We start from the raw sequence: 27,860 nt of genomic DNA on the forward strand, positions 1-27,860 counted from the left end.
ATCAACAGAACTGAGGACTGCTTTTGAGAAGGTGGCCTTGATGTCATGACGTTTTGGCTGGTCCTTCATGTAAAAGAGGTTTGTTATCACTTTGTCATCACATATGTTGTGTATCATTTTCTAGGTCTTGATCATGCCCCCAACCCCCAGTCTTTGTTACTGTAGTGTTGGCAGTCCATGTGGTGCATATGTCTTGCACATGTGTCCCACATAATCCATTTGCTCACACTGTGTTCCCGTGGGATCCCAGCGGGATCGTTCATGCCAGGCCGACCATGTGTCCCTCCCAACATCTGCTCAGTTTTTTCGTGCAGACTGTTTCGACGTGATTCGTCATGATTCCTACTTATTTGTGCTATGTGTGAAAGGGCCCTAAGAGTCAATAAGAAATGATTTGATCCACCGACATCCATAGCCTTTTTGCTTAACAATTCCCTTATCGGTTCTACAGTTCACAGTACGCTGGAGCGGCCATTGTTTTTGAGTGTGTGTATTGGGAAAATGATCATTTCTCTACATGGATTGTGGACCCGCTGGTTCTGCAGCAGATCTGCAGGTTGCTTGAAGCAGCGCTGCCGTTTTAAATCAAATGACACCTCTTTCCAAACGTTGTAATACAGACAGCAAACTACAACAGACCAAAACCTGTTTCCAATTAACCTGTTCACCTGTGGAATGTTCCAAACAGGTGTTCTTTGAGCATTCCTCAACTTTCCCAGTCTTTTGTTGCCACTGTCCCAACTTTTTTGAAACATGTTGCAGGCATCCATTTCAAAATGAGCAAATATTTGCACAAAAACAAAAAAGTCTATCAATTTGAACATTAAATATCTTGTCTTTGTGGTGTGTTCAATTGAATATAGGTTGAAGAGGATTTGCAAATCATTGTATTCTGTTTTTATTTACATTTCACACAACGCCCCACCTCCATTGGAATTGGGGTTGTATATAACGCTTTTCCATCTGCACCAGACGCTCAAAGCACTTTACAAATAATTCCTCACATTCACTCTGATGTGAGGTTGCTGTCATACAAGGTACTCGCTGCACACTGGGAGCAACTAGGGGATTAAGGAACTTGCTGGGATTTGAACCAAGGATCCTCTGGTCTCAAGCCCAATGCTTTAACCACTAGACCATCACCTCCCCAAAGGTTGAGGTCACATACAATTACAGCTCAAATATTTTAATGTAAGCAAAGACAACTGAGGCAAATGAAGCTCCAGAGCATTTAAAACACAGTGGCTCGTTCAGATAATTTAATTAGTAACACAAATACTACTAATAATAACAACATTTGTTTGACTAAGAAGTCGGTCTGACACAGGCTGTGAGGCTCATCAGGCCAGTGCTTATCCACAGATACTGCAGCATTAAGTGACAGAGGATCTAGGACTCTTGGATGAGACACTAATCCATCGCAGGCTACATCTCCAGCCAAGGCCGGTACCCATTTACAGCTGAGTGGACTAGGACAATGCAGCTGAAGTGTCTTCTCCAAGGACACACACACACACACACACACACACACACACACACACACACACACACACACACACACACACACACACACACACACACAGTGTGCTTGAAGTACAGCCTCGCAATCAAACACTTAGAAAACTGGCTCGGTGAACCTGTGCTTTGTTGTCCCACATAAAAATGGAGCAGTAAGCTTGGCCCAATTCTGTATATCCTGTAATAGCACACCTGAAATATTGAGGTGTATCTTGCAGTAGCTCATGGGTGAAGATGGAAACTAACATGCATCTCTGACTATGCATTCAGGTTGACGAGCCAGAGTGATACGGATTCATAATCAGCGTGGTCGAGGCATTATTCAGCAAAAGATTTACATTTGCAAAAGGTTTTGTGAAGGTCCGTTTTAGTAACATGTTCTGGCTTACCATTTTAAAATATTTAAACCAACATAGCTCCATCCTTTTTTTGTGAATCAGGCCCAAAATATTATGGCTTGTATTTTCAAGGATAGGTTCAAGCTTTGTGAAAATCATTCATGTTCATTCATTCTGAATAATTACACTAACCAACCAACAGACCCAGCAGAAACATGACGTCCTTGCCAAACGTAATGAATGCTACAGCTCGTGAGCATGTAAACATGTGAGTCTAGAAAAATAAAACACTGAGCAGATACCATTTCTCATCTTTCAGATTACACCAAAATGTGTCGTCAGCCTTGAGGCTGAGAATCTGCTCATCCACCCTGAGTACTTATTTATTTATAGTTTTAGCCAGTGAAGTTGTATATTTTCCACAACACTGTGCCTTTCAACAACACAAAAATACACACTACAGTTAACTTATGTGTCTCACACATTAAGCAGCAGTGGTCAGCATAGTTCAGCTAATCAGCCAATGGCTACTGTATTTTCCAGACCTTATTTAGCTGTTTGGCTGGCCCTGAAATGTATATTTTGAGTTGATTAACGTATCAAAAAATACTGCACAAGTTCATCTAAGCTGCTCCTGTATACAGATCTGAATGAGACACTGTGATCCACAATCCAGAGACAAAAGTGGCTGTAATGCACCAATGAGGTGGATGCCAACCACTGTAAAGCAGGAAGAAGCCGAAAAAAAAAAAAAAATCGGAATGAGAACGACATGCTGGAATTTAGACAATGACTGAAATTAATAAATCATGGTCTCAAACTGAAAGACCACACACTAAATAAAGAGGAAATAACCTTTTTATTGCATGTGCCTTGTGTTGTTTTATATTGTTCAGTGTTTGTTGTTCTTTCTTTCTTAAATATCTAAAATAAATGTTTTTAAAAGGAGAAAGTAACCTTCATACTACTAAATAATTCACTTTTTTGCACTTTCTGGGACAGCCGGGGTACAATGAGGAGGATGGCCAGGCTAAGGTAAGGTTAGCTATAGTCTTTTCAAAATGTATAAGCAAATAAAACCTTATTTACATTTAGTAAGGTAAATGTGCACAGGTTGAGCTTCTTTTTGGCATTTTCATCTGATCAGTGGCGACAAGAAGCTGATTATTCTTGAGTTTGTTGCACCTTGTACAATAACATTAATAAGCCTGTTAGCTTCTGCTCACTAATGCTGTTTTTGCATTATAAATAAATAATGCAGTGATTAAATGGACTGCATTTATATAGCGCTTTTCCATCTGAATCTCAAAGCGCTTTACAATTATGCTGCACAACCTTTCCCAGTACTCACAGGGCATGAGGCGGGGTAAACCCTGGACAGGACGCCAGTGTGTCGAAGGGGAAAAAATAAATAAATATAAAAGTAAAGGCTAAATTCATGTTATAATGCTGAATGGTAGCTTCAGCTAAATGTTTTAATGTTTTAGCGTTATCACAGTTAACTTTTCTGTTGGTATATTACCAGTTATCAAAGATATCTTTTCAGTTAGCTGTGTTCACCACTGTTAAGCGGCACCTTAAGGGGCTGCTGGTTTTTAGTCAGAGAGCATGGAACATTAATCTCGTGTGACGACCCCGACTAAAAGCCAGAGAAGCTGAAAGAAAGACTTTATGGTCTACAGTGCATGATGTAAAGGTCATAGTGTAAGTGCGTTTGGGGTGTGTCTACCACCACTATGTAATTTACAAGGCATGTAATCTGAGCATAAAGTAAGAGATTACGGTCATAAAGTAAGAGACTGTATTTATACATGGTGGCATAGCATGAAATAAATCACTCAGATTGTCATCTGTCAGTGTGCTGTCACCTGGCGCTCTGCTACTTAAACAGTAGACTAAGCAGCAGAGTGGTGAGTACACATGAACCACCACTGTATCAGTTTCATGTTGGAGCAGAGAAGGATTTTAATACAAGAAATCAGACCAAATAAGGCCAGAGTTTCCCATGTGCCTTCTGGCAAATGGAGCTGAAATTTCACAGCTCTTCAAGAAAATCATCATATTACAGCAATTCTGTACAAAACAGAATCAATGTAAATCTTTGGATAAATGCATGCTCTTTATTGGTGCAGTCCAATATTACTATTCTGTGTACTGTTTAATGTGAGCAGATGCCACATCTGCCTCCTCCACTAAGTGGTTCTGGAATACTTTTTGACTGCCTCACTGAGGTCCTGCACAGAAGGCCAACTGATGTAGAGGGGGTTGTTTGCATTCTTGGCCATTTCATGAGGAAAAAAAAAAAAGGGAGGGCACAACCCTGGCAGTAAGCCAAGCGGAGGGTTCAATTATGCATGGTTAAACAAAGCCAAAGGCTACCAGCAAGCAATGTCTCAGAAAAACTAAACTTAATCTGGAGCTGTGGTGTCCAGAGTTGCACCTACTAAAGGGTAGAATTTAGCCAAAAAGTGGAGGGAAGGATAAAAGAATAAAAGAGGCACAACAACATAGCTTGTGATAAATCACTGGACTGTGTTGTGACAAGCACAGGCACTTTCAAACTAAACTTCTCAGAGGCCTTCAAAACAAACTAGAAAGAAAACATTCACGAGGTCAAACGATACATGACAGAGTTTACGCTGCCAATAAACCACCTCGAGAGGAGAGATGAAGCCGTCAGCTGAGGCTGAGAGCAGATATTGACATGTTCCTTTATTGTAGACATGATTCCTCCAATGAAACCAACAACTGCTCTCTCAGCAACCGCCATATCCACAAGTATCATCATCATGATTCAGTATTTTTTACACCTCCGAGTAAATACAGTCATCAGTGGCACTGGTGACCAACAGACCGAGGGTTTGCAAATGAAAGAAACTGACAAACAAGTTCACTTACATACAAGTAACTTCAAAACCACACATACTGTATATCAAGGGTAGATGCACCCAAATTCTTTCATTTGAAGGGTCATTAAGTAATAGCTGGAAGGCCACAGGAGAAATAGCAAATGTTGATTAGAAGTGCAATGATTAACTGATTAATGGAGTAATGTGGCTGAAGCGTCAGGGAGGGCATCCGGTGTAAAACGTGTGACACATCAACATTCAGATCCATATCAGATCTGCTGTGGTGACAAATTAGAGAAAAATGGAGGAGCTGAAAGAGCTTACTGATTGAGAACTAAATTAATCCACAACTATTTTCACAGTCAGTTAATTGTTTTGAGTTTTTATCTTCTGGTTTCATTACTACTTTCTGACTTACTTACTGACAGTAAACTGAATATCTTTGTGTTGTGTAGAAGACTAGATATTTGTGGATTTCTGAATGTCATCTTGAGCTTTGAGAAACAATGATTGACATTTCTGACCATTTTCTGGGTCAAAGAACTAATCGATGAATCAAGAAAATAAGCAACAGAATAAACATAAACATTAGTTTCAGCCCTAATGTTGATGTCGTGTGAATTACACACAATACAGTCCCATTTATGTTTTATAGAAAATTAAAATTCTAATGCTGAAATAAAATTTCTAAATAAGAAACGCACAATTGTTTAATCTTAATCATTTCAAGTCTCGAGTCTGGGAGCATGCACTGGTGTTGCTAGTAGCCCCATCCACCAACACCATGGAACCACCCTGGGACCTGGATGGCATGCCCCTATGGAGACACCTGGTCCAACTTCACCTCTTGAAAATAACCATCTATCTGCTGCAGTCAGTTGAAATGTGGCTGTCCCCTCGTCTTTCACTGATGACCTGCATCATTCCTGGGGAAATGTGCCATATATCCAAAATGTCATTTCTGAACCTTCCTCAGTGCAACTGTTACTCCTCATCTGAGTCTCCCTAAGAAACCAGTTCTTTGAACACAGCCATTCCAGCTACCCAAGGATCTGCACAAGAGACCAAGTAACAGACATTTTGTTGACACCACAGGTCCCTGGTGACTGTCCAAGACTCACAACCATACAGTAAGACAGGAAGCACTAGGACCCTAAAGATTTGGACCTTGGTTCTCCTACAAAGAAATCAGCATTGCCAGACACCTCTGTCCAGTGACTTCATGACTCTATAAGCTCCATAGCTCTTAATATTAATTTAATCATTTGCAGATAATCTGTCAATTGCCGTGGTAGGTCTAAACAAAGGGAATGGGGACCAACCATGGACCACATCCCCCCCCTCCCTGGGCAGTCCTTATTGAGAGACACAGAGAGAAGGAACACGTTTGATTCAGCAGCAAAATCCTTCCTGTGGGGTTGTGCAGATTTGTGTTCACAGTGAAACAATCACAAAATAATGGTTTACTTCTCTGTCTTAGTACATTTTTGAGCAGAAACTGTCTGATACACACAGCTAATCCATCCAGCATCCCCTACCCATCCAGCAGGTGGCAGAAATGTCTCTATGGTACATTTACAATGGCAACACAATGTTGCTTTTTCAGTTGCTCTTTTGCATCAACATTCACCAGATGTGCTTAATTTGCAGATGTACAACCCCTGGCAAAAATTATGGAATCACCGGCCTCGGAGGATGTTCATTCAGTTGTTTAATTTTGTAGAAAAAAAGCAGATCACAGACATTTTTTTTTTTTTTTTGCCAGCTTGCACTCGACCGAGACGGACGCACTTTTCTCCTCTCCCTCCCTCCTGATCTTTCCTGCTTCTGTGGCGTGTTGTCTGTGAGGCTGCAGCTTTGCTCTTCTGGCAACGACAAAAATGGATCTGTTAAAGTGGTCTCTGAACGCAACTGACACTATTTTTTCTACAAGACATTCGGGAGCGGAGGACCCGACCTGTCCTGCTGGGACGCATGTGATGGGTTACGTGATGGACTCGTGGAGGAGATGGCAGGTCATGTGCCTTTACATGCTTTCTGTGGAGGACGTCGAAGATGTGTACATATTCGGCTTGGTGGTGACCGGCTTTCTGATGTGTGGTGTGGGCACTCTGCTGGTTTACCGGAAAATCAAGAAAGTGGAGGCAGCTTTGACTGGTCCTTCCAGGCTGCCCTATATGATTGATTCGATTGGGAAGGCAGTGGCTGCGCAGTCGGCGGGGGTTAACCGCGCGTTGGAAGACATCTCGAGCAAGATCGCAGCCCTGGAAACCCGCTATGACCGTCTGTGAAGACCACATTCTACATTCAGATGCATTGAGAGCCACTCTGTTCTCAGAACTGTGGAATCTTTCAGGCGTCTGTTAATCTGGCTATTCATTTGGCTTCCCCAAATACAGCTGCACTTCAAGGTCGCTGTGATAAAAACCTCCTCAGAAGATCAACACTTAAGCCTCGCTCCCTGGTCTTCCCCCCTCCCCTCAGCTTCTCCAGCTCTGACGTGAACTGTGTTAGAACTGTCCAGGACTTCTCAGACTGCGCAGGGCTGTTCCCTCCCCCCTCCAGGACTGTCGGACAAGGCCGTTGACGGCGCCGAACAGGCTGCCTCCGGAGTGTTCTGATAAACTGGTCCTTTCAAATCTCAGTTGTCGTCCTGTGTCCTTGTTTTGTCTCTGTGATTATTGTTTTTCTATGCTGATGGGGATTTTTTTTCCTCATTGCCGCTGTGTAATGCAGCGGCTATGAGGGTTTTTTTTCTTCTCCTTTTCCCTCGTGTTTTGCTTTCATATATATGTTTTATGTACCGGGCCGGCCTATGTGTTGTGTGTTGTGTGTGTGTTGTTTGTTATGGGCCGGTGTTGGTTTGCTCAGCCCTGCTGTTGACCAAGGCAGGGATGTACATCTGGAGCTGGTCCCCGGGCGCCTAATGGCGACTTCTGCTCCTACTGGCAAATAGGATGGGTTAAATGCAGTAGCCACATTTCATTGTGCAAGGAGGATGTTCTTCTGTACTGTGCATATGACAATAAAATTTCTTTGAATCTTTGAATGACACAAAACTAAAGTCATTTCAAATGGCAACTTTCTGGCTTTAAGAAACACTATAAGAAATCAAGAAAAAAAGATTGTGGCAGTCAGTACCGGTTACTTTTTTAGACCAAGCAGAGGAAAAAAATATGGAATCACTCAATTCTGAGGAAAAAATTATGGAATCACCCTATAAATTTTCATCCCCAAAACTAACACCTGCATCATATCAGATCTGCTCGTTAGTCTGCATCTAAAAAGGAGTGAACACATCTTGGAGAGCTGTTGCACCAAGTGGACTGACATGAATCATGGCTCCAACACGAGAGATGTCAATTGAAACAAAGGAGAGGATTATCAAACTCTTAAAAGACAGTAAATCATCACGCAATGTTGCAAAAGATGTTGGTTGTTCACAGTCAGCTGTGTCTAAACTCTGGACCAAATACAAACAACATGGGAAGGTTGTTAAAGGCAAACATACTGGTAGACCAAGGAAGACAAAGCGTCAAGACAGAAAGCTTAAAGCAATATGTCTCAAAAATCGAAAAATGTACAACAAAACAAATAAGGAACGAATGGGAGGAAACTGGAGTCAACGTCTGTGACCGAACTGTAAGAAACCGCCTAAAGGAAATGGGATTTACATACAGAAAAGCTAAACGAAAGGCATCATTAACACCTAAACAGAAAAAAACAATGTTACAATGGGCTAAGGAAAAGCAATTGTGGACTGTGGATGACTGGATGAAAGTCATATTCAGTGATGAATCTCGAATCTGCATTGGGCAAGGTGATGATGCTGGAACTTTTGTTTGGTACCTTTCCAATGAGATTTATAAAGATGACTGCCTGAAGAGAACATGTAAATTTCCACAGTCATTGATGATATGGGGCTGCATGTCAGGTAAAGGCACTGAGGAGATGGCTGTCATTACATCATCAATAAATGCACAAGTTTATGTTGATATTTTGGACAATTGAAAGGATGTTTGGGGATGATGAAATCATTTTTCAAGATGATAATGCATCTTGCCATAGAGCAAAAACTGCAAAAACATTCCTTGCAAAAAGACACATAGGGTCAATGTCATGGCATAGGGTCAATGTCAATGAGCAGATCTGATTTGATGCAGGTGTTAATTTGGGGGATGAAAATTTACAGGGTGATTCCATAATTTTTTCCTCAGAATTGAGTGATTCCATATTTTTTTCCTTTGCTTGGTCTAAAAAAGTAACCGTTACTGACTGCCACAATCTTTTTTTCTTGATTTCTTACAGTGTTTCTTAAAGCCAGAAAGTTGCCATTTGAAATGACTTTAGTTTTGTGTCATGTCTGTGATCTGCTTTTTTTCTACAAAATTAAGCAACTGAATGAACATCCTCTGAGGCCGGTGATTCCATAATTTTTGCCAGGGGTTGTAGAAGACAGCAACATTTTTTTTGTTTATGAGTTGTTATGTTAAACTGGCAGAGGATTGACTTGTCTATTCATTAATTTATATATTCACTCCGAGCATTTAACAGGTACATGCCTAGGCTTTGCAAAAGCCTAGGAATATTCTCAATCTTATAGATTGTTCTGTATGAAAGACATCAAAGCACAGAGTGATGCTATCTGATTACCTGACCAACCAGTGGCTTTGCTTTGTTTCAGTGCTGAGTGAAGCTTCCTGACAGCTCGTGAATAAACCCCAAAATGTTACCAGGAATATTAAAGCAGCACCTACACCTCAAACAGGTCAGAGGTTATTTTTCACAGTAACCAACTACAGCAACTAGACACTCAGCGTCTGGCCCCTCATTCTTCACACGCACAATAAATCCAAAAGTATGCGGATACGGTTACATGTAAATTATAGGCGGCTCTTCCAGAGCCAGAGGGGGAGCGATGGAAGATCAGTATCCATGCATAGTGCACGTAAGAATGGAAGCAGTCTGCCTAAAAAGCTCTTTCCTCACATCTTCCTCTTGTTTCCCCTGGAAACTGGAGAGGAGAGTCAGAATCGGGTGTCAGTGCAGTCCAAAACGCACCACGCACACACAGATGTACACAATACAATGTACACAGTAAGCTTAAGAACAGATTTAATTATGGCCTTAAACAACAAATAATCACCATATTTTTAGCCTTTTTTTTTTTTTGTCTTTATGCATCTGCTCCTGCTGAAATGCCCATTTATTCTCCTGAACGTTTCAGCCTGAAGAATGTCTTCAGCACCAGATGTTTTGATCCAGCATCACCTCTGACAGCATGCTAATGATACAAATCTCATTCTGCAGAGACTGCCGCGGCTGATGCTTAAAAAAACATGTTGAATGTTTTAAAATAACGCACAAAAATACGAATACATTCAGAATTCGGCATGCAAACTGAAGCAACAGCCTTAGCTTCCCTGCAGTTCTTCATAAGCTTTATGTGCATCACCAAAGTAAAACCTGAGATGGTTTTAAGGCAGAGACACACTGAGACACACATGTTATGCATTTTAAGCATCACAAAGAAAGGAGAAAGCTGTCACATCTCACTTTTGAATCCTTACTGGCTGCCTGCTACAGTCTGAAAGGTGAGTCGCATTTAAATTAAATCAATTTTCAACACATTTCACGTCATACTCTGTGACAACACAATCCAGCATCTTCAGTGTCGCCATGTTGGGAAAACATGCATTACATCTTTCTACAGAAATTCACTGCTACACGATTATGATGTAACATTTAGCAAGACTAGCATGATAATTTAGCTGGCAGTTAATTCAAATTTTAGCAGCTAAGTACTAGAATCAATGGCTATGAGGACAGTAAGGGCAACGGTAATCTGACATTTATCCCCAATGACCTTGACCTTTTCACAAATTACTCAACGTGGCCAGAGCTATTCTGGAACCTCACCTAACTGTGTGCCACATTTGGTCAAATTCCTTGAACGTGACCTTTAAAATGAATTCTTTAAGGGTAATTTTGGAGGCAACCTTCACTGACATACAAGTCTGGTTAAAATCAACAAAAGGATGTACCTCAAACTCTAATCAACTCTTCCTTGGCCCCCTCATCAACTCTTCCTCTCCACAAAATGCCACAGACATCATTCTGCAGATGTATTGCTGAGAAATAGTCAAACAAACCACAGGACCAATCTTATGACCAAGAACCACCAGACTTTAACGTGGATCCTACAAAGCATTTTGATGAAAGCAAAAAGAACCAAAGAAGATCCTTCTCTTCAGGATCCAAAAAACAGCAGAACCTAACTGAGGAGCAAAGTGCGATGAAGTCATAAAAGGTGAAGAGAAACAACAGTAACAATACAGCATACAGCGGGATGTACTCCCAGAAGAAGACAATAAACAATGACAGAGAGGTAGAGTACTATTCAGTGATCATCTAGAAGTAGAAGAAGAAGAAGAAGCAAAAAGTAAGCATGCAGGCTCTGAGGCCCATCAGATCAGTACTTATCCTTGAATCGTGTGACAGTCTGATTCCACCTGAACAGGAGACCAGTTAACTGCACGTTACTTTACCAGCCTACACTGGTACCCAACAGCTGCTGGGTGGACAGAGACACTGCAGGTGAAGTGTCTTGTCCAAGGACACAGACAGGTAGCATGACTGGGAACTGAATACAGGTCTTCATATTGGTGGTCAAACGGCCTGCTCTGCCCTCTAGAAATCCCTTTTTATTAATTCTTTGGAATTTATTCGAAATGCTGGAAAAAAGCAAGTAGATCAGCCTTGTTTGGGTAAGCAGCCTGTGATGGGTTTTCGTCCCATCCAGGGGGAGTCATACACTCTCTTCCACTTTACACTATATATCTGGGAATAAGAACCAGCAACAATGGATCTCAGGGCATGTGTGGGACTTCTGCTAAAAAAGGAAAAGTAGTAAGCCAACATTCCTGAGGAGTTACAAAAGGTAATGTATGGAAGAACACCAAGACTCCAGAAAAGAATTTATCAAACTTTAGTGCCACACACTGCCTTGTCTAGCACCAAAGTTTGATCAATTCTTATCTGGAACATTTTACAAATTGCTTGATGGAGTCCTTAGATTTTAAATAACACACGGTTTGGAGTGGTTACGGCTCCGAGATATCCAGAAGCTTGCTGCAAACAGACTTCTTCTTGTTGTTTTGCCACTCATTCAAATGACTTCTTTGCTGTTTAAAAACACATTAAAACACAGATTCACCTCTGCACCCATCACTATGGTAACAGCTAGACTCTAAGTGGGTGAGAGTATGCCATAGGGAACCGCAGTCTTGTTTGTACTCCTGCGTGATATCACGAGATTTGACCGTTTTTTTTCTAACGGAAAAATGGTGTAGTGTTTTGTTTTCAGCTGCAATCACTGAAGCAGTTGCAAAAATTGCAGGTTTTTTCAGTTGCCAGTGGAGAAGGGAAGATGAGGCAAATGGGAGAGGTCATGTCGGTAAGTTTTAGCCTACACACCTAGCCAGAGTAGCTGCGGTCTCTCGCCTGCACAACCGCCTTGACATGTTTGAGCTCCAGGAAATAAACAAACTGCAACACACGTCCGCTTTCCGCCGCATCTTCACCTTTTCTTTGCATTTTCACTTTGTTTGCTGTGTAATTTGCTCAAAAACTCAAAGAAAGTGCCATGTTGCTGATGGAGACAGATGAGGGCTGTCCCTGGAAGTAGAATTATGCTCTTTCATTTAACCCCTTTTACTGCTCACCCTCAAACGAGACTACGGTACACAGTTGGCCTGCAGACTAGATGGTGAATGAGTAATTTTACTTACCGCAGGAGCAACAAGTGAAGCAATTTGTGTGGTACAGGTTCCCCATGGCCTGGCAAGCTTGACTCGCTCCATACACACCCTTCCCACATTTGACACAGATACCTGTTAGAGACACACGGTTAAGGTTAGTACAGTCACATCCTCTCATGAAGCTGATGCTTCACTATGACGATGAGTAAACTACAATGCATACATCAGTAGAATAACAGCATTTTACATCATATAGGGGCTCCTATTAGTCATTTAAGATGCTGTCTTCTTCACAACATCTAACAAGAATTATCAGGAGATGACATATCCCCGGTCCCCACAAATCACTAAGACATAGTGTTGGTGGATCACCCAAGTACACCCTTATGCTAAATATGAATGAAATTGGCTAACTGGTTTTTGAAATATTGCGCTAACAAGCGAAGACAGACGAATGGACAGACAGACATGCTGATTACATTAGATTAAACAGAACTTTACTGATCCCTTGGGAAAACTCCCTCAGGGAAATGGAGGTTCCAGCAGCGTTGTATAGCAGCACACAGGGTAGGAAGCACACAGAGTATCAAAACAGAATGTAAAAAAGAAAAACAGTTTGCAAATATAAATACATGATCTCTGTATCCTCCGTATTTCATATCGGGGGATAAAACTTGTTCAAATTAATTGTCACTCTGTCACATGTGAAACCAAGCTGTCAAACACCAAATGCACTTTGGATTATGCTAGATGCCTTTCTTGATGCAACTCCAATTGTACAACGAGAATTGGCACTGCAGAACTGAACCCTGGACCTTATTGCTGGGAGGCAAGCAAGAGTATTAACCACTCCACTGTGCTGCAATAAAGAGGGTGAAAATGCCCCTTAAAATGAAAAGGCAAGGGCAAGCATACACCTTAGAGCGGAGATGGGTATAAAGGGCCAAGACAGTGCATGGCACAATACTGCCCAACACTGCCTTAGAAAAGAAATGGTAAGCATGGAAACTCAAATAATAATTCTTGAAAGAACTGAAACAGATCATCTAATCCCAAGTCTCACCAATGCAAGTGCAATGACATTTGCACTTGCATTTATATTTAGACACTTATTTATACACTAAAACATTGCCTGTGGGGATTCGCGGGCTCTTGATTGGGTAGTGTTTATAACATAGGTAGCTGACATTTTTCATGGGCGGTAATAAATTAAGTTTATATAATGAGTTGGAATGGCATGTGAGTACAGAATGTTTTGAGAATGTCAGACCACAACCCTTTTTTTCTGTTAATTGCATAATTTTTTACTGTTAATTTACTGTCTTAATGTATTTATAAATTGTTTAGGTTCTTGTTATCATATACACACTATTATTATTATTTTATTTGATTATAACTTCTATTTTATAATTTGATTTTTAAATGGACCACAATGGACATGTGTTTTCACAATCTTGTGTCATCCATGTAATTTTAAAATTATATTATGTACTTACATTGAACTTACTAAATAAAATCACACAAGCACGCATACACGTAACAGACTCCACTTTACTTTTAATATATAAATTATTTACTGCCCCCTGCTGGAACGGCATGTGAGTCCAAAATGTAATTATTAACGTCCACTGTTCAGTGTTGTTAACTAATATCCATAATTTCTCTAAAAACATTAGTTCTATCCACATTGTTTTGGCGGCATTCATCCTTGAGCCAAAATACATAAACATACCAAATGGCAAATGTCAGGTCTCCCCACTTTGTCAGTGATCAAAGTTATACAACACGCACACATGCACACATACAGATACCACTTCACTTTTAATATATTATGGCAAGCAGTGTGGAAGAATGAAAACCAAACCAGAGTTTTTTGTCTTTTCTGCATCCTGCCCCAAGCAAGTGTTTATTTTTACACACCCACATACAGAGACAGTGACGGAAGACATCAGACGCACTACACTTCCCACTCATGGTAGCAGCAACATGATGCAACTAAACTGATTAAACCAACTGAACTACAAAAACACAATAAATCAATAATACTAACAACACTGTTAAACTAACATGAACCACAACAACAACATTTAAAAGGGCAAAACCCCAAAATCCCATGGTGCACTGCAGCACAACGGTCATTGTTCAGTGTTGTTAGCTAATATTCTCTGTGATCAAAGTCATAACCACGCATCCATACATGCACACAGAGGTCACCTGGCTATTATAATATAGAATAAAATACATTCCATAGACCACTACTTGGAAAATAGCAAAGGTCTTGGACTTTTCCTCATTACAGTGGCTGACTGATAATCCAAAGTCACTGGTATGCTGAACCACCCTAAACTGACCTTGAATGTTATTTTGGTCATCCCTTTGGGTACATTTTAATTGTAGTATAAAAGAGTTGGTTTGTTATTAGTAAACATGGCAGTTGTAAAAATATAATCTTGCTTATTTCCCAAGACATACAATCTCTTGCTTTGTAAATTTTAAGTATCACATGGCAAAAATTCAACTTCACATTGACTGATGTGACATTGTAGTAGAAACAGATGACAGACAAGTAAATAGTGCTGCAAAGCTCTGCTGTGCTTCTGATGTCTATTATTCATCAGGATCAAAGTCAAACACTGACATTTTCAGTGCACAAGCTGAACTTGCAATTGTATTCCTGTTCATTGTCCACAAATAGAAAACGTGAAATCTCGTAGAAGTGGAAGCAAAGAAATGATGACTGCAGCTTTACACTGTGATTTCTAACTGAAGACTGCGATAATCATTCGTGCAACCCAGCAGAGAAAAGTAGACGTAAAGACCCAAAAAGCCGGCAGTAACTCAGACTCAGTGGTGATTAAATATAATGAGCTGTGTATGGGTTGTCCCTCAAACAGGCGTATCAGTTACTGACAACAGCAATATCATCCCAGTTCAACAAAAGATATAAAAATTTCAGCTTCCTATGAACACCTGGGATAAAATCAGCCCATTGTGATAGCATTCATTTTCTTCCCTAAAAAAATACAATCTGCAATAAATGTTCAATTTGTTATGGCAAGTACATACATTACTGTCAAGAAAATAGCAAATGCATTATATTATTCATGTAAGCACTGCTAAAGTGAAACACAAGTCCTATATCATTAAAGTGGAGCATATACCAACATCAATGTGCAACAAGCCAGTCAACCATTTTAGCCAAACTCAAAACACGTAATTTTATTTATTTAAAAGCAGAAATACCTGTTGGTTAGAATGCCAGATGCAAAAGATGAAATAAATACATAATTGCAGTGACCACATATTAGTCAGAGAATGAACTGTTTTGAAAAAGACTCTATTAATACTAGTCATGGGTGCTGCAGCCATTTTTTGTGGGTAAATAATTTTTACTGTCATCATCTTTGAACATATTATTGCTCAATACCCCTCATGGATCATAAGTAATCTGTGGTGGTCAGTTGAAACATGGGCATCTCCTTGGCCTTCTCCAGCCGCTTGAGTCCTCAACATAGCACAGAGAAATGTACCACATGGCCAAAATGTCGTTGCTGACATCCCTCACAATGCGAGTGATACAACTCATTTGGGTGTCTCTAATTAACCATGCATTTTGCACAGAGTCATTCCAACAGTACCCAAAGATCCTTCAAAGGGACCTACAACCAAAAACATCACATTGTTACCTTATGTCAATAGCTACCATTCAAATCAGAACTAAAACCTTGTTTCCACCAAACAGTCCAGGTCGGTAAGGCATGGTATTTTAGGGGTCACAACGGTTAAGTCTGGCTTGGCTTGTGATTCCGCTACCAGCACGACCCTTTTGTTTGGTAGGCGGAACATGCAGATGTCGATATGCATGGCAAACACTGTCGTGCAGACTCGCCCTGTCCCACGGAGGCTAAACAGAGTAATTTCATTTTTTTATTTAATTCAATTTTGTCTTGGTGGATCATGGGATTTTTTTTTCATCATGTGCAGAATGCTGAAGAGTTGACGCAAGGCTGTGATAAACACTGGTGTGGATGAATGAGGCACTATAAGACTCTTTCAGCTTTTAAAATACTTTAAGTTAAATTCCTTTTTGTGGAACAAAGCATCACCATCCTTTGGCTCAGCCTGAGAAATACTCGGAGCAGACAAACACAGACTGACAACTTTAAAAACACTCCGTTTCTACAGCCACAAAAAGGATCTAAAGTATTTTCAGACGTCATTTTCCAAAATAAGGACATTTTATGGAGATACGACAGAAACAACGTAACGGGTAAGTTTAAGACTTTATATTTACTCAGTGTGAGAATGATTTTGATATTTGAAACAGCCTGAACTGTTTGCAAGGCCGTGGTTTTCGCTTTAACTGTTGAGCCAATCAATGGACAGCAGCGGGTTAGTGCCTCTCTTTTGAAAATGGTCAATAATTTTGGGACCCCAGTCCTAGGGGTGGGCGGTATAAAAGATATATTCGGTTCACAGTATAAATTTGGCCAACAGACTCCACCGATCAATCGCGGTTAAGCTTCTTGATGACGTCATTGTATCTTCCTCAGTGACTCTGAATGACTGGAAAAGTGTTGTGGCTGGGGTGCCTGGCGTGCCTGGCTGGCTTTTGTTTGTCTTCTGTTTTCTGTCTTTTGTTTTTCCTTCCAGGTGGCATGCGTTCAGGACTGAGTGGCTGTGTGGCTGAGTTATCAGGACCTCACCCTGATCACCTGAAGCTTGTCATGTGCAGCTCGTCAGGACTCACAGCTGTGGTGCATCTTTATGGATTGGGGCATGGTTGCATTTAAGTCTGGAGTACACAGTGTGTATTTGTCAGAGACTCGACCTTGTGACCAGACGGGTGAGATCGTCGTCTAGAGAGCCATCTCATCATCATGGATGCAGAGACCGTACCAGGTTTGATGCCATGGTCTGTGAAAGAGGAGGGGGTGAGGTCTCACGCTCGTCAGCACACTTCCTGAGGTACTTTAGGTTTTGTGACTAACATGAGTACAGTCAGTAGATGTGGTGTCCCTCACACCTTATTATATTGAGCTGTTATGTTAGTCGTTTAATCAGCTTCCACTGCAGTGGAGAATTGAACTGGGTGTTCCATGCCTGCAGGGTGGGAAGCTGATTGGTGATTAAGCCAGGAAGTGTTTGCTGTTTATGTACACCTTTAAGTGGTCTCTCTGTGTGTGGAGTGGTGGACTCACATGATGGTTTCTTCTTTCACAGACTCGGTTGGTCGCGGCCACCTGGGGGGTGTCGGCGGGGTCCTTGGGTCCGAACTGTTCTGGCTCCGAACCGTTTGTGCTGCTGGGAGCGCACCGTTATTCCACCTCGCCAGACCGCGCACTCATTTGTTATTATTTAGCACTCACTGTTATGTTATTAAATTCTGTTATCCTTTCGAACCGTGCTCTGCTTATTTCATGCTTGGTCCTTCAAACGCTGGTCGGTTCTCCGCCCGCGTCCGACACATAACAAAAAGGCTGCAGTCAGTGCTTCAGTCACAGGCTCCATCTCCACCTCGGTAGACTAAAACTTCTTCTTGTAAGAGTGTAAAATTAAAAGTTATTTTAACCCTCTGAAGATGCCTGAGTGAATTTGGTCAAGTAAAAGTCACATGACTGAATTAAGCAATTGTCCCATCAAATTCACCAGACTCGGTCTATTTCAATGCATTTTAAAAGTGCACACTTCAAGCTTTATACGAGTTTTTAAATTATGTTAATAGGCCTACTATAACCTGAATTATGATTAATAATTTCTGCAATGTTTTTTTTGTGAATTTTATGGTCATATTTGGTGCGCGTATTTGCAGAAAGCTGCAGTAGTCTCACGTTTCCTCATTCAACTGAGCTGAGAGCTCCGTCTCAGGGCAGGGGAACGGAGAAAAAAAAAAAAAACGCCTTCCACTTTTTCATTGGTGGAACCACACAACATAAGCCAATCACGATCATCAACCCACGTGGTGGCATCTCTGAGGTCTTTCTGGACAAAACACCACCAAAAGCAAACAAACTAACACTGCCTCCTGCTGGACAGAAGCGAGAATGGCGAAATGAGATTATTCCAATGCACAAAAATACATGTCTAACAAGTCAGAGAATCAGGTGCTCAAAATAAATTATATCGGTTTATGTTTTTTGTTGTTGGTTTTTATTTGTTTATTTTAATTAATTTAGCTTTGCAAAGGGACTATATGACCCATTCACAAACACTTCCATTATAACTTTTACACTTACATTTATATCGTGATATATACCGTTAAGGTAAAGGGATTTAATTTATATTGTGATATGAATTTTAAGTCATATCACCCAGCCCTACCCAGCCCAAGGGTGCTGAACAAAGTGGTATGGTACAGGATGGTTATTTTGGTACCCATTCCTAAATCTGGATGTGGAAACGCACAAAATAGTATGCAGCACCAACCCGGACAACCTGGCGGACATGGGGCTGATGACCGTAAATACTGAACTAAGTCTCTTAATCTGAAAGACTGAGGACCCAGATACATGAAGGCCACTGTCAAAATAAGTGAAACTGGGAAACTTATAAACAATTTCCCCACATAGATAAATTTTTGGCAGTCACTGAAAGCATGGATCTGTCTTAATCAATGACAAACACAAATTCCTCACTCAGCTTCTCAAGTGTTGCAATAAGGGTATTCATTGATTCAGCAAACATGACATCATCTGTGAAGTGAAGGTCAGTGAACGTTTTCTCACCAACAAAGGCACCTGTGCTTTCCACATCCCTACAAAGCACCCATTCCATGCAAGTACTGAAAAGTGCAAGAGCCAGAAAACATCCCTGAGGAATGCCAGTATTCACTGTGAAAATTCAGAGATTCTGCCGCTGATCGGTGTAGCGCACACAGTTTCTGTGTTTCTGTGCTGGCTATGATGTCCTGTAACTTCTTGGGGATTCCACAAATTCTCAGGATGTCTGAGAGAGCAGCCCAATCAACTGAATCAACTGAATCATGAGCTCCAAAAAAGCCCTGCCTATACAACTGAACATACAAGTGGTGTGCAGGCATGTGCTCAAAATACAGTTCTGTGCACACATGGTTGACGCACTAGAATTTTGACAAAACTGTAGTTTTGGCTTTTTTGTTCCTTCAGCAATGAGTCAAATTTATATATGGATGTGTAATTAAAATCTCTAACCCTTAGATCACCACTGTCCATAATTTAAGCACTGAAAGGTCTCTAACAATCTGCTGTGGACCATGTTCTGACAATTACTGCACACATTAAGTCAATAAGTGGAGGAACACAAACAAAAAGGCCACAGCTGGCTGGTGAATTTGAACATTTGAACACTGCATCCCTCTCACATTCTGTGCCTTGAAAAAACAAACTCGAAAACAATTGCAAATATGCAATTTATGATTATCGCCAAAACACAACATGAAATGCCGACAACAACATGAAACACGCAAAACAACACCATGAAATGCCCACATCAGCAGATCAGGCACAATGAGGTGAACATCAAGCAGACCACTCCAGCAACAACAAAATTAAAATAAAAAAACATAACATGTTAAAATAAGCCAATACTCAGCTGAGGTCCCCTGCCTATTATGCTGATATGTACATGTGATGTGTACATGCAGGTGTTAACAGATAATTGTGGGCATTTGAAAACATGAGTTTCTATAGAATGATATGTTCAATACAAGTATAAGCTGTAGAAGTGATATTTGGAGAGATAAAATGACAATCTGGGGTCAGGCGGTGGGTGTCTTTGTCTACCATTATCTTCAATGACTTTGAAAATCTGGGCCAAGATCATACGTATGCCTGGAAGTGACATTTATGTCTGTGTACAATATAATATGGGAGTGTACTATGTATGCAAGGGTAAGAGGGAAATCCAGAGCCCTCAAAATGTGACAGACGGACACACAGATGGACGGAGTCCATTCCAATGGTCCCCCTTATTTCATGGCGGGGAACAACAAACACAAAACAACAGGGAACTAACAAACAAAATACTAAGACAGGTCCACATCAACTGTATGATAATGAAAACATGAATCTGTAACATGGAATTAAACAAGCCCACATAATCAGACTTTTCTCAATGGGTAAACTGTGCCACAAAAAGGTGCATGATAAGAAAAGGTTCTGTGACTAGCTGAATTATTCTTTGCTTTCAGAACACACAGCATTCCACTATACTGAGAACAGAGAGAACAGGGCGGTACATAAGGTCCAAGTAGATCAGCCAAGTATGAGGGCGCTAAACCATGTAAATATTTGGATTTTAACAGCAATACTGTAAAATCAGACCTCATGTAATCAGGAATCCAGTGAAGGGATACCAAACCGGAGTAATCAAACTTTCTTGTTGTAGTTAGGACTCCAGCTGCATAATTCTGAACCGTTGGAGGACCCCTAATGCTTCTACATGGCAAGCCAGAAAATAAAATAATAAAATAGTCAATTTTATACTGTATAAATGGCTGAGTGGATCCTTCTCATTTGATTGGGGCTTTGTATGTCACGTGACATGGATTACTCCTCCCATTTGTGTTGCGTTGCAGTTAGCGTGCAATTTGGTTCCATTTGGCACACAATTTTGTTCCATACATTTCACCTCATCGAATGGCATGTTCCAGCTTTGACCTCATGAAATATTTGTACCACTGAACTCATAAATATTCATTATTTGGATACTAGATGAAATAAAGGCATTGATAGAATAGGTCAGATCTTTGAGATATTATGTAGATGGAAAAAACATTTATATTGTAATAGCCAAGTAGCCTCTGTGCACATGTATAACAACATCGAACAATGGATGTTGATAATTACAATCTCAATTCCAATGAAGTTGGAACATTGTGTAAAATGTAAATAAAAACAGAATACAATGATTTGCAAATCCTCTTCAACCTATATTCAATTGAATACACCACGAAGACAAGATATTTAATGTTCAAACTGATAAACTTTATTGTTTTTGTGCAAATATTTGCTCATTTTGAAATGGATGCCCTGTGTGTCGATACTGTCCAGCAGGGACAGAAATAAAAACGCATAATTTTATGCATATACACTCCTGTGTTTTTTAAAGCCTGATGTAAAGGTAATGCAATATGTTGTTTTAATCACAGGCTGTATGCAATCTTTTTTCTAAGCATAGTTTAAAATAGGCTTGTTTTTATGCTTGCTGGAAAGCTTTAAAGCATTGAATTTAAAAGAATTGTATCAGTGCTAATAAATGGAATGATGAGATGGGAATATTCATGGCAAAGTCCAAGACAGCATAAAAAGAAAATAGAACTCGTTTATGCAAGTTTTGAAAAAGAATCTGCACACTGTAAAATATTCATATTTAAAATATGAGGAGGTTCAAGCAAATGCAAACTTTTTGTTTTTTTGTGGCTCCCAAAGCACAACATTCAAACCAAACAACAACATAAGAAAGCTTCACAATCTTGGTCAAAGAAACAGATTTTTATCGGTCTGGAACCAATGTGTTGTGAAAGTGTAGGAACACGGACCCACAACAGGGGGCGTAAAAAGAACGGGCAATGGATAAGCCAAACAGTAACAATTTAATGTTGTAAATTGTGCACAACGGAATACAGACAACAACAAGTTTGGAACTACAGTCAATTACACGTTGGGTGATGTGTGGGCAGGCTTGAGGATAGGAGACGCCCGTCCAGAACCGAGCCGGATCCCACACAGCCCTCAACGCCAACGGATCTGAAGAACACAGGAGCCGCCAAGTCCTGAGTCCCCAGGTGGTCACCGTCTCCAGCTGTCAGACCTGGCACTGCTAGCAGAGAACAGAAACAGCACAGGTGAGTGTGAGTACGCACACTCAGTAATTCCACAGTCTGTGTTCTTTTGGGAGGGAGCACCTCCACCTCCAGTCACACACTCGTGCAGCTCCTGTCTAACCACTTATGTGGTTGGGGTGTGAAGCGAAGCCGTCGCTGATCACACCAAACGCCAATCCCTCAGATAAGGCACACCACAGGAAAATGGCTGCAAAGAAGTTCAGACTCTAAATCAGAGTTAAGTGTAGCAGAGAAATTACCTCCAAGGTAGCTGATTTCTCGGCGGGGAGGTGGAGTTGCAGTCCGGCCTTTAAGGTGGTGGTGATGTGGATGAGTGACAGCTGGTGCTGATGACGAGTGACAGCTGTCACTCCCGGTTGCTATGACGCCCTCTCATGCTTGAAGCCCGCACTTCAAGCAGGGCGCCATCTGGAGGTGGTGGGCCAGCAGTACCTCCTCTTCAGCGGCCCACACAACAGGACCCCCCCTTCAACGGGCGCCTCCTGGCGCCCGACCAGGCTTGTCCGGGTGCCGCCGGTAGAAGTCGGCCAGGAGGGCCGGGTCCAGGATGAAGCTCCTCTTCACAAAGGAGCGTTCTTCGGGTCCATACCCCTCCCAGTCCACCAAATACTGGAACCCCCAGCCCTTCCGACAGACGTCCAGGAGCCGGCGCACGGTCCAAGCCAGCTCCCCGTCGATGATCCGGGCAGGAGGCGGCGCCGGTCAGGGGGTACAGAGGGGTAAAACATGGTGAGGTTTGATGCGTGACACATGGAAAACCGGGTGGATGCGCAGCGAAGCTGGCAGCTTCAGCTTCACTGCGGCTGGACTGAGGATCTTGAGTATGGTGAAAGGTCCAATGTATCTGTCCTTTAATTTCTGGGATTCCACTTGCAGGGGAATGTCTTTTGAGGAAAGCCAAACCTCCTGCCCAGGCTGATACATAGGGGCCGGGGCACGCCGGCGGTCTGCATGGTTCTTGGCCCTCGTCCGGGCATTGAGCAGGGCAGAGCGGGCGGTACGCCACACCCGACGGCACCTTCTCAGATGGGCCTGGACCGAGGGCACCCCGACCTCTCCCTCCACTAGCGGGAACAATGGGGGCTGGTACCCCAAACAAACCTCAAACGGGGAGAGGCCGGTAGCAGACGATACTTGGCTATTATGAGCGTACGCTATCCAGGCCAGATGATTACTCCAGGCCGTCGGGTGCGCGGAGGTCACGCAGCGGAGGGCCTGCTCCAATTCCTGGTTCGCCCGCTCTGCCTGTCCATTCGTCTGAGCATGGTACCCGGATGAGAGACTCACGGTGGCCCCCAGTTCCCTGCAGAAACTCCTCCACCGTGACAGAAGTCTAGGACAGCAGCCCTGGCCTCTGGTGGGACGTACAATTTGTCCTTCGGACCAGTCCACGGGTCCAGGCTCCGTGTCAGGGCCTCCCGGACGGTCTTCTCCACGTCCCAGGTGAGGGTGGCCACGACAGTGGACTCAGGGATGATGGTTTCCGTCGGGTCTGACAGCTCGGTCTTGACCTCCTCTTCGTGCACCAGGGACAGGGCGTCAGATCGTTGGTTCTTCGTCCCGGGGCGGTAGGTGATCCGAAAGTCAAAACGCCCGAAGAACAGTGACCAGCGGGCTTGCCTGGGGGTTCAGACGCCTGGTGGTCCGAATGTACTCCAGGTTCCGATGGTCCATGAAAACCGTAAATGGTACCGATGCTCCCTCCAACAGGTGTCTCCACTCCTCAAGAGCCTCCTTCACCGCAAGAAGTTCCCGATTGCCGACGTCATAGTTCCTTTCAGCCGGGGTCAACCTGCGGGAAAAGTAGGCACATGGATGGAGAACCTTGTCGGACTCCCCGCTCTGGGATAGCAGGGCTCCTATCCCTGAGTCAGAGGCGTCCACTTCAACTATAAACTGGCGATTGGGATCGGGCTGCACCAGAACTGGTGCAGTCGAGAACCGGCGTTTCAACTCCCTAAACGCGGCTTCGCACCGATCCGACCAGGTGAAGGGGACTTTTGTGGAGGTCAGGGCTGTCAGGGGGCTAACTACCTGACTGTAGCCCTTGATGAACCTCTGGCAGAAATTTGCAAAACCGAGGAACTGTTGCAGTTTCCTACGGTTTGTTGGTTGGGGCCAATCTCTCACCGCCGCAAGACGGAGTTGGAGGAGATTATGAACCCCAGGAAGGACAAAGAAGTGCGGTAGAACTCGCACTTCTCGCCCTTCACAAACAGCCGGTTCTCCAACAACCGCTGTAGGACCTGACGTACATGCTTGACATGGGTTTCAGGATCCGGAGAAAAGATGAGTATATCGTCTAGATATACGAAGACAAACCGATGCAGGAAGTCCCGCAAGACGTCATTAACCAACGCTTGGAACGTCGCGGGCGCATTGGTGAGGCCGAACGGCATGACCAGGTACTCAAAGTGACCTAACAGGGTGTTAAATGCCGTCTTCCACTCGTCTCCCTCCCGGATCCGAACCAGGTGATAAGCATTCCTAAGATCCAATTTTGTGAAAATTTGTGCTCCATGCAAGGGCGTGAACACTGAATCCAACAGAGGTAACGGGTATCGGTTACGAACCGTGATCTCGTTCAGCCCTCTGTAATCAATGCATGGACGGAGTCCGCCGTCCTTCTTGCCCACAAAAAAGAAACCAGCACCCACCGGGGAGGTGGAGTTCTGGATCAACCCGGCAGCTAACGAGTCCCAGATGTAGGTCTCCATTGATTCGCGTTCCGGACGTGAGAGGTTGTACAACCTGCTGGACGGGTACTCAGTGCCCGGTATCAAATCAATGGCACAATCGTACGGACGGTGCGGGGGCAGCGTGAGTGCCAGATCCTTGCTGAAGACGTCAGCAAGGTCATGGTACTCGGCTGGCACCGCCGCCAGATTGGGGGGAACTAAAACCTCCTCCTTAGCTGTCACACCGGGTGGAACCGAGGATCCTAAACACTCCCGGTGGCAGGTTTCGCTCCACTGAACCACAACCCCAGACGGCCAATCAATCTGGGGATTGTGTTTTAACACCCATGGAAAACCCAAAATCACTCGGGAGGTAGAAGGTGTTACATAAAACACAATCTCCTCCCTGTGATTTCCAGACGCAACCAATGTCACTGGCTGTGTCTGGTGTGTGATTAGTGGAAGAAGGGTGCCATCTAGTGCCCGCACCAACAATGGTGACGGTAAGGCCACTAGAGGGAGCCCAACCTCCTTTGCCCATCTGCTATCCAGCAGATTCCCCTCCGACCCCGTGTCCACCAGTGCTGGAGCGTGAAGGGTTAGATCCCTACTCAGGATCGTGACTGGGATACGTGCAGATTTTCGGGGTCTTCCCGCGTGGGTCTTGTGACCCACCCTTAGCCCAGTCTCTAAAGACGAGTGCTGCTGTTTTGACCATTTGGGGCATTCTTTCTGTGTGTGCTCGGTTGAGCTGCAGAGAAAACACTCCCCACGGATCAGCCTCCTTTGTCTCTGATCTGATCGCCTTTTGGCCCTGCTCATTTCCATAGCAACGTCAGCAGGGGGAGCTGTCGTCACGTGGAGTGCCCTGGCTGTGGAGCGTGGGGAAGTCGGCTCCCTTTCGGACCCGGGAGGAAGAGGGACGGCTTGTGCCTGACCACGCCCTTCGTCTCGCTCCCGTTGGTGTTCTGTTAATCGGTTGTCTAACCATATAACCAGGTCGATAAGCCCGTCTAAATCCCGCGGCTCGTCCTTCGCCACCAGGTGCTCCTTAAGGACCAGGGACAGTCCGTTTACAAAGGCGGCACGGAGCACAACAGCATTCCAGCCGGCCCGCGCTGCGGAAGTCGACTGCATACTTCGCTGAGCTCCGACACCCCTGTCTTATCGACAGCAGCACGCTTGAAGCGGTCTCGCCTCTATGAGGGTGGTTGAACACCTGTCGGAACTCCCTCACAAACCCAGTATATGTCGTTAGGAGCCGTGAATTCTGCTCCCAGAGCGCCGTAGCCCAGGCGCATGCCTCTCCTCGAAGCAAATTTATAACGTAAGCCACCCAGCTAGCGTCTGACGCGTACATGACGGGACGCTGTGAAAAGACGAGCGAGCACTGCATCAAGAAGTCCGCGCACGTCTCCACAGAGCCTCCGTACGGCTCCGGAGGGCTTATGTATGCTTCAGGGGAAGGTGGGGGGGTTCGTTGAACGATCAGTGGAATGTCTGTCTCTGGCATTCGGTCAGCAGGAGGAGGTGCTGCAGTAGCGCCCTGAGCATGCGCTTCCACCTGGGCGGTGAGAGCCTCCATCCTTCGATTGAGAACAATGCTCTGCTCGGTAACCAAGTCCAACCGAGCAGTAAAAGCGGTTAAGATGTGCTGCAGCTCACCTAACACGCCTCCTGCTGGAGCCTGTACACCTCGCTCTTCCATTGGCTGTTCAAGCGATGGTTGACGCCCCTCAGGATCCATGATGCTGGCCGAGAAATCCTGTTGTGAAAGTGTAGGAACACGGACCCACAACAGGGGGCGTAAAAGAATGGGCAATGGATAAGCCAAACAGTAACAATTTAATGTTGTAAATTGTGCACAACGGAATACAGACAACAACAAGTTTGGAACTACAGTCAATTACACGTTGGGTGACATGTGGGCAGGCTTGAGGATAGGAGATGCCCGTCCAGAACCGAGCCGGATCCCACACGGCCCTCACCGCCAACGGATCTGAAGAACACAGGAGCCGCCAAGTCCTGAGTCCCCAGGTGGTCACCGTCTCCAGCTGTCAGACCTGGCACTGCTGGCAGAGAACAGAAACAGCACAGGTGAGTGTGAGTACGCACACTCAGTAATCCCACAGTCTGTGTTCTTTTGGGAGGGAGCACCTCCACCTCCAGTCACACACTCGTGCAGCTCCTGTCTAACCACTTATCTGGTTGGGGTGTGAAGCGAAGCCATCGCTGATCACACCAAACGCCAATCCCTCAGATAAGGCACACCACAGGAAAACGGCTGCAAAGAAGTTCAGACTCTAAGTCAGAGTTAAGTGTAGCAGAGAAATTACCTCCAAGGTAGCTGATTTCTCGGCGGGGAGGTGGAGTTGCAGTCCAGCCTTTAAGGTGGTGGTGATGTGGATGAGTGACAGCTGGTGCTGATGACGAGTGACAGCTGTCACTCCCGGTTGCTATGACGCCCTCTCGTGCTTGAAGCCCGCATTTCAAGCAGGGCGCCATCTGGAGGTGGTGGGCCAGCAGTACCTCCTCTTCAGCGGCCCACACAACACCAATGCATCGTCGTCTGAGGTGCTTCTTCTTGGTTGCCTGGGTGTCTTAGTGGCTTTTCTCACTCTTCTCCTACTTGCACAGTGACTCAGTTTTTGAGAACTGTTTACTCCATACAGATTTACCATAGAGTGTCACACTGTTGTAACATGTGCAGAATGTCTGCATTGTCTTGCTGAAATAAGCAGGGACGTCCCTGAAAAAAGCGTTGCTTGGATGGCAGCATGTGTTGCTCCAAAACCTGGATGCACCTTTCAGCATTGATGGTGTCATCACTGATGTGTAAGTTGCCCATGCCATGGGCACTAACACACCCCCATACCATCACAGATGCTGGCTTT

General features: G+C 43.7%; 1 protein-coding gene across 1 annotated transcript in view; it reads right to left on the reverse strand.

Moving 5' to 3' along the window:
- The window catches only part of wtip (WT1 interacting protein), a 79,799-nt gene that overhangs the window by 37,085 nt on the left and 14,854 nt on the right, over positions 1-27,860 (reverse strand). Inside the window, exon 2 of the mRNA XM_034185957.1 lies at positions 12,496-12,597. Coding sequence (XP_034041848.1) covers positions 12,496-12,597 — 102 coding nt within the window. The remainder of the gene's footprint in view (positions 1-12,495; positions 12,598-27,860) is intronic.

This window comes from Thalassophryne amazonica, chromosome 2 (assembly GCF_902500255.1).
Source record: "Thalassophryne amazonica chromosome 2, fThaAma1.1, whole genome shotgun sequence".
NCBI classification, from domain to species: Eukaryota; Metazoa; Chordata; class Actinopteri; order Batrachoidiformes; family Batrachoididae; genus Thalassophryne; species Thalassophryne amazonica.